Source organism: Bipolaris oryzae (genome assembly GCF_000523455.1).
Source record: "Bipolaris oryzae ATCC 44560 unplaced genomic scaffold scaffold_107, whole genome shotgun sequence".
Lineage (NCBI taxonomy): Eukaryota > Fungi > Ascomycota > Dothideomycetes > Pleosporales > Pleosporaceae > Bipolaris > Bipolaris oryzae.
In genome coordinates, this window is record NW_006911383.1 from 88,546 (window position 1) to 96,555 (window position 8,010).

The 8,010-nt window shown below is 48.1% G+C and overlaps 3 protein-coding genes across 3 annotated transcripts; all 3 read left to right on the top strand.

Moving 5' to 3' along the window:
- Positions 1 to 487: 487 nt before the first annotated feature.
- COCMIDRAFT_38519 (uncharacterized protein) lies at positions 488 to 1,506 on the top strand (the record flags this gene model as incomplete). The annotated part of the gene is made up of 4 exons (XM_007691724.1): positions 488 to 578; positions 639 to 731; positions 831 to 835; positions 892 to 1,506. The coding sequence occupies 4 exons, from the start codon at positions 488 to 490 to the stop codon at positions 1,504 to 1,506; spliced, it is 804 nt and encodes a 267-aa protein (XP_007689914.1).
- A 622-nt stretch (positions 1,507 to 2,128) lies between these two features.
- Positions 2,129 to 4,231, top strand: COCMIDRAFT_7017 (uncharacterized protein; the record flags this gene model as incomplete). Its single annotated transcript, XM_007691708.1, has 1 exon — positions 2,129 to 4,231. One exon carries the CDS (start codon positions 2,129 to 2,131, stop codon positions 4,229 to 4,231), a length of 2,103 nt encoding a protein of 700 aa, XP_007689898.1.
- A 1,527-nt stretch (positions 4,232 to 5,758) lies between these two features.
- On the top strand, positions 5,759 to 6,934 carry COCMIDRAFT_7018 (glycoside hydrolase family 5 protein; the record flags this gene model as incomplete). Its single annotated transcript, XM_007691709.1, has 3 exons — positions 5,759 to 6,280; positions 6,334 to 6,725; positions 6,778 to 6,934. The coding sequence occupies 3 exons, from the start codon at positions 5,759 to 5,761 to the stop codon at positions 6,932 to 6,934; spliced, it is 1,071 nt and encodes a 356-aa protein (XP_007689899.1).
- Positions 6,935 to 8,010: the final 1,076 nt, after the last annotated feature.

Below are 8,010 nucleotides of genomic sequence, written 5' to 3' on the forward strand. Positions count from 1 at the left end.
GAGTGCATTGTTAACTGTCTTATGTCGATATGCCGACATTCGACGATGATACGAGAGTACCAACAGCGAGCAGTTATTGATCTCCATGCTAAATTCAACCAGTGCACCCATCTCAGCACGCTTATAATGCTAAATTGTTTTTTTCCTCCAAGACGTCCCTCAGCCGCAAGGCTGGAAACTCCTGAATATTCAGCCTCGCTTGGCTACACTAATCGGAGGTTGAGACTGGCGCCACCATTGCCACATACTACATACTACATACCACCACATACCGCCACATCTAGTATCAAATTGGTCCATCTGCTAAGCGAGACCCATATTTATTGAGAGCTGTACATTTAGAGTTTAGGTGCTTTGGAATCTCGGCTTCAGATGGCGCGTAGTACGTTACGGACGCGAAGCGCATTGTTTGATAGAAACCCCCCTTGTTGCACCCGTGCAATTTTGAGCTCTGATCTTCACTTTGACGCAAATTGCATTACTCACAATGTCGTATCACGGGTCTTGGATACTTTCTGCCGCAATATTGGCGGATGTACACCTACGAAGTGTTCGTGCTGACTGCTATGCCAGAGATGGTACATTAGACGCAACCCAAATAGGTTACACGTAAAGAACTCAAGCTAAGCATTACGTAGGCGTTTTGGCAAGCGAATCCCCATCATATAGCGACACCGAACCCTTCTCCTGCGGTAGAGGTACAAACAACTGCTGCCTTTCCGATGAACAATGTGGCAGCAACCTGCTTTGTCATGACCCTTACAGAAATATTTATAGCACAGGCTATTGCTCTGACCTGAGCTGGACTAACTGCTCCAACGTTCCGTCAGGTAATGTCCACTACCCACCATATCGTAATGCATGCACTAATTCAGGCCGCTAGAAACTAAGGATCAATGGATCATCATGAACTATTGCGGATACAACATATATTGCGACAGTTCATCCGATACCTGCTGCGAAACCGGCCCAACATACTTCATCGATCCCATGACAGGCGAGGTCAAGAATGCCAGCGAGGATGGCTCAAATTTCGTACCAACCTGGTGGGGATTGGTTAGTACGAGTTTACCTGCTACAGTTTCTACGATATATCCGCAGTCCACAGACTTTGTCTCTACTACTTCCTCCCTCGCCACCTCTTCTGCGTCTGAGACTAGTACCACGTCTCCGAGCTCGCAATCAACACCACAGCCACACACTCACCTATCTCCCAGCGCTACCGTAGGGATCGGCGTGGGATGCGGAGTCGCAGTCATTGCAGTAGGTATCCTTGCGTGGCTGCTTATTTTCCGGCGCAAGAAGTCCAAGTCGCAGGACGTGATAGAAGATAGCGCTTATGTGCCGCCGGAGCACCAGGCGAGTATGGTTGCAACCGAAAAGTATCCCCAGATGAGCTATGTACAGCCGTATGGGGAACATGAGGTAACGCACGAGTTGGATGAGGGGCGACCGATGGCAGAATTGCATTCGAATGTTGTGAAAAATGAGGGTAGTAAGCAGTAGAGGGTCTTTCTTCGGTTTTGAATCTTATTATGTTTGATCTTTCTCAGGTAGAAGTACTAGCTTCGCTGACTCAAATGTATCATACGATCTTTATAGTGGAAATATATACTGTGACCACATCAAGTCCTCTGCGCAGGACTAGTGCATTTTCTTCATTCTGTAAAACTATTGCTTCTTACTAAAAGATAATACTTGAAGACGTACTGTTAGATAGGTTAAGTAATATAGATGAGAGAGCGATAAATACAAAGAGAGACAGACAATCTTAATTCTGGGATGGTGCAACAGCATGACGAAAGAATCAATCTGCCAAAAGAAATCCCTTCTATTGATCATTTTGCTTCAAAAATGAAAATTGATTCAAATCATCCAGGGTGAATAGCAGTTATCTCTTCAGTGATACGTCCCTGAGGATGGTAATTGATCAGGCTTCATTGATGGCGGACATTGATGGCCAGCTCCCTTCGGAACGTCCTCATAATTCCGATCGCTTCCGACAATCCACTCTAACCCAAATGCGGTATAGCATGGCACTTTGTTACCGTTGTCCCCGCATCAAAACCAAACATATTCGGAGTTCAAGCAACTACTTCTCTGTCACTCAGTTTTTCACAGATACGCAATGAACGAATCCGTCAAAGAACTCCATAATGATCTTGCCAGGAAATATCGCCAGCATGGCAAGCGAGTCGAAGGAATGTGGCGTTCGCTCAGTCAGGAACAACGCAAAAAGATCATGGAGGCTGGCTCTCATGATGGTGCTGTCCTGAAGCATGCCGAAGACACAAGCCTGGAGAATGTCTATAAGTTCATCCCCGAATGGAACTTACGTGACGTCACTTCGCCGTCGTCAAACTTCTTTCTCGACATGCTTAAGCACCGAGCAACCTCCCCGCTGCAAGCACAATACACGACTGGCTTCAATGGGCGACCAGGAGACCATGCACATATACTTGATATGATGCAGAGAAAGAACTTGAGACTCAACGACGTATCCCAATATAAGGATTGTTATACACTTTTCTTGACCGAAGACGGGTACGGCGAATCAGTCAAGATCCTTGCCGAGAAGCAAGAAGTTCTTGCGAACATGAAACCAGCCATGCAAGCCGGGTTTATTGTACCTCAAGCTACCGGAGAGCTCATTCTCATGCGACAAATAAACCTGCTCCAACTTCTCAACATTGCAATCGAAGACATCCTTGATACTGCATCAACCACGCGAGCCCAGACGAAGCAGCCAAATAAGTCGAATGAGGATACAGCTGAAGCTTTAGCAAAGTTGTCAATACAATCACCTCCAAAAAAGGTAGAGCTCGTGGATCTTGTTGATGTGGCAAAAGACCGGTTGTCGTCTAGCGAGGATCTGATTGCTCTGATCTCAACTGAGCCAACAGTTCTAACTCATGAAGTCAACTTTTCTTTCTTTAGCCGACCGGAGCTGGTCGCCGATGAGAAAGGACGCATGCTGCCTGTACATACGGATAAGTACATCAGCGGTGCTGTGCTCGATGCGGTCCATGGCGCAGTGAAGATTGCTGCTACATGGTGTTACATTGGCCGCCTCTTGGATCTACTGAAAGAGTCAACAGACAAGCAGTTCAAAGCTGTAGTTCTTAAAGAGCTCTCAAACACCTGTCACCTAGAGTATTTGCGCACCCAGACTAGTTTCAAACGCAGTGTAGCTGTCGGCATGGGTGGCAGCAAATGGTTCAAGCGTACGTCGACAAATGACATCGCGCGCCTGTCATTGAAACGAAATCCCGAATCTTTGACGGTGGAGAACCCCCAACTACATTACATGCTTCGGCTTTGTCAGGATGAGACAAACTGGTCGAACGCTGCACAATGGCTTCAAAAGTTGGCCGACCTCCACCGAGCCCATCCGCTCGAGCAAGACAGCCTTTCAGAGCGAGAGTACGACTCGCTAGGCGATCTCGCAATCATAGTCACCTTCATCCAGTCTCTTTCCTCAATCATGCAATTGCCTACGCCCAATCACAAGAAGAAACAGCCATTCGTATCTGGCTGCACGGCTTTGGATAAAGAGTTGAGAGAGATGAAGGATGGTCTGGACCTCGGTGACTTCGCCATCCCTATTGATAACTTGCTCGAACAAGGCATGGCCGAAGGTGCTCTTGCAAAACTCGACGAGTACATTGTAGAGAAGACCGGAACGAAGCTTGGTTTTCTTTACGAAGATCTAGTCGAAAGCTGTGTGTCCAACATCCATAAGCAGCACGAAGCACAGAAGGCTAAATCTAAAGTTCCGACTCAAGACACGACGCTAGCAGCTCCCGAGAGCTCAGAGCCACCTATTCAGCAGCGCAGGCAGAAGGAAAAGACACGACCGAGTCAAGGTTCAATATACGAGATCACACCGCAGAGCGCCAAAGACGACCCGCCCGTTGAATCGATAGAAACTCACAAAGTCAAACCTTCCACTGCTAATGTCTTTTCATCGTTGTTTTCGAGATCTTCTGCAGCTCGTAGCCCAGTCCGATGGGAAGCATTTGTAGCTGCTATGGATGACTTGAGCTTCTCATGTGAACCCAAGCTCGGCTCTATATATACATTCGTTCCTTCGGATAAGGCGGTAGTGCGCAGAGGTATAACATTGCATCGGCCGCACCAGGGAATCATTGAGGGACGGCTTCTTTTGGTCTTCTCGCAACGACTGAAAAGAGTGTACGGCTGGAGTAACTCAACTTTTGAGGCGGCGTAGAGTTTTATAGTGTAGAGCAGAGAATGAAGTATAGTTTCTCCAGAGAGGTAACTCGAAGCAGAAGCAAATAATGACACCAGGGGCGGGAAACGTCATGAAGATTCGGTGGGTTTGATCGCCCCCCGGGAAAATAAAAACGAACAACCGATGCTTAGAAGGTATTTTGTGCCAAAAGGAAGTTTTCAGGAGTTTCGCCACATTCGGGAGGCGGAAGAGAATACCGTCTTGCGTACGAGTCGCGTGCCGCTTGCAGAGCCGCGGAGCCAACGTATACGCATCACTGTATAAATGTCTAAGACTAACACTCTCTCTATATGTAAGATTCCAGAAAGAGCTTAGGATCAAAAGCCTACTAACAGCTTGTGGGGACAGCGCAAATCTGAGTGATTGCATATTCGCGCACAACCTAGGTACCAGAAAGTGCCGGCCGGATTTCCGGACCTCATCCCACCACCCACTGTCAAACGTACCTTGTCGCTTTCCCCACAAATTCTCAATTTGGTGCGGATACTTGCCTCCCAGCCAATCTCTCTAAGTCCTCATACAAACAATCGCCAGTAGCCGGCGCCACAACGATCCATGCGCTCCGCAATTTGATCGAAACGCAGTGGGGACTGCATTGGTACTATTGATGCGAAATCGATCGGTCTCGGTGTCAGTGATAGTGGATCGACGGCCCGGCAGTTTAGCCAAGCGTGAAACCTTGATGCTTTGTCGCACCTCTAAGTCGAGGCTACTGAGTCAGGCATGGAGGACTGCAATTCACCAATGATGTCAATTGGCTTAGTTTCTTTGTCGTGTAACCTCATTGCATAATTAATCCCAAGTATGTACACATGACCTTTTTCAGAGGCCAAAATATATACATTGTTCCCTAGAACTGATGTTCATCAGTAGTAGACATTTTCGCGCATGATTACTACTCTCAAGTATAACCCCGGATTTTAGCCAAGTTCCTCAAGCCTTTCCCAATCAGGCGTCGCTAGTGGCAGTTTCAACGTGTCAGCCGCGTCATCTCGGCTTTTCCCCCTGTCCATGTTTTGGAAGATTCCTACTAGATTGCGACTAATGCATGTTTGAAGTTAATATAATCAATTTACACACTCCAAGCTTCTCGAAGCCTGACCAAGCTTTCCCAAGCGAAGTCTTCGCAGGTCCACCTTTTCATATTTTTGCATAATATGACACCCAGTCGTGGTCTCCCCCAGGTTCAGGGTCAATGAAACAAGGCAGAATTTTGGCCCGGTAGTGCCTGACAATGTTCCGGTATCCACATTCGACCTTTCAATGGTTAGATGGGGCTAGAAGTCAATCTACCGGTGTTTTGCTTAGACGGGTGGGACGATTAGTGCATTTAGCAGCGTGATGCGATGTCCCGCGGGATTAGCAGCGACACATGACAGAAACAACCTCATCGCTATATATGCGTATAAAAGCTTGCAACTCTCCTCGACCATCAAGGCATCCTCACGCTTCCGCTCGTTTCACACTCTTTACAGTCGACCGGATATTTTCGACCACATAACCATGAAGGCTACATTGATCACCGCTCTCGCCGGGACAGCCCTCGTGGCTGCTGCCCCTACTAATGTTACACCGCGAGCTTCGAAAGTCAAGTACGCAGGTGTAAACATGGCCGGATTCGATTTTGGCTGCACTACCGACGGCAGCTGTGCTTTAACAGGAACCAACAAGCCATACAACTTCATTAGCGGTGGTACAGGCATTGCTCAGATGAACCACTTTGTTAAGGACGACACCCTCAACGCCTTCCGCTTGCCTGTTGGATGGCAGTTCTTGCTGAACAACCAGCTTGGTGGTAAGCTGGACTCAAACAACGCTGGCCAATACGATACTCTTGTCCAGGGTTGTTTGAACTCCGGTGCCCAATTGTGTATCCTTGACCTCCACAACTACGCAAGATGGAACGGCCAGATTATCGGTCAGGGCGGCCCAGACGACGCGAAGTTGGCAGATGTGTGGACGCAACTTGCCAAGAAGTACGGCAGTCACTCTCAGATTGCTTTTGGTGTCATGAACGAGCCCCATGTGAGTCGCAGCACGTCTCTCAAAATATCCCTCAAGCTGACGATAGTTTCTAGGACATTCCCGACATTGGGCGCTGGGCCACCACTGTCCAAGCCGCTGTGACCGCAATCCGTCAAGCAGGCGCCAAGAACAACATGATCCTACTCCCCGGCCAGGGCTACACCAGCGCAGAGACATTCGTCTCTTCCGGCTCCGCTGCCGCACTCAACAAAGTCAAGAACCCCGACGGCTCAACCACCAACCTCATCATGGACGTCCACAAGTACCTTGACAGCGACAACTCGGGCACCCACACCGAATGCGTCAAGGACAGCGTCGACACCGCCTTCAAGCCTCTCGCCGATTGGCTCAGGCAAAACAAGCGTCAGGCTTTCTTGTCGGAGACTGGCGGTGGTAACACAGCTTCTTGCCAGAAGTTCCTTTGCTCGGAACTCAAGTTCTTGAAGTAAGTTTACCCTATGATGGCCCAAGATGATTTCTTGCTAACTTTTACAAAGCTCCAACTCCGACGTTTACCTCGGATACACCGCCTGGGCGGCTGGTGGCTTTGATGGCTCGTACGAGCTTACTGAGACACCTACTCAGAGCGGCGGTCAGTGGAAGGATACTTCTATTGTGTCGTCTTGTGTTGTTGGTGCTTGGAAAGGCCAGTAGATAAGCCCCATTTTGGGCTTAACATCCCTTCTTTGTATATAAATTTCATTTCTTGCGGTGTGGTATGTACATCATGATGATTACATGGAAGAATACCAGGTAGCAGGATTTGTATATAGTTCCGGTTTCGAGTTTTCTCATGGCAAACGACAATGAGATATCATTACACGCATGCTCTCAATCTTTATCCGGCACACCACAAAATGAGGATGTGATCTATTTATTTTGGGCCACGCTACTTACCCTCGCGGCTATCAACTTCTTCTAGAATCCATCTAGACTCGCAACCATGCTTCCAACCATATTCACAGATCGAGGAATGAAGAGGCTATCTAGGCCTCACTAACAAAGTTTGACCCCCTGGCCTCGTAGGATTACGGTCAACTCTAACTCTAACTCTAACGCTTATCCCTGGATCTGGTACAACATAACACCAATCAAATATGCTATATTCATTGCTTCTCTCTATGCGCGTGGCCTTATAATTCAACCACGAGAAGCGGCCCGAAATTCAATAAAACGCTAGAGCTGGGAGACAGGATGAGGAGTGATTTTTGCATAATATCAGAATTGAGCGTCTGCATCGGCAGCGTAGTGATGGATCCGGTGAACTCTCTTAGTCCAAAAGGTCTCATGTACTTGTGCTAGGAGTCGGTCATAGAGCACTCGACATCCTCGTAGTCATGTATCTCGCCTTTTTCGTGTTACGTTGGACTGTGATGCATAGATGTCTGCTGACAAGGTCGTAAAGACAGCTGAAAATTTGACGAGCGGGGCCAGTGGAGTCACTCCTCGTTTGTTGCACGCTAGAGGTTGATTTTCGGTTTCTAGTCGCTGATCTGCGTCCATGCGGCTTCTATTGGCTTGCCAGTCCGATTTTTTTTACAAAATTTGCTATGAATGTTGCCAAATGCGTAACGTGACGGATAAGCGAGTCGGTCAGGCAAGCGAGTCGGTCACCCTACCAACTTTGCGCACCCACCACACCTTTGCCTACAATGCCTCCAAGCCACGCTTCTCAGTCAATTTCTCACGAGGCAGATATTCAGCTTGCTCTCTCTTCTTTAGATAAACAT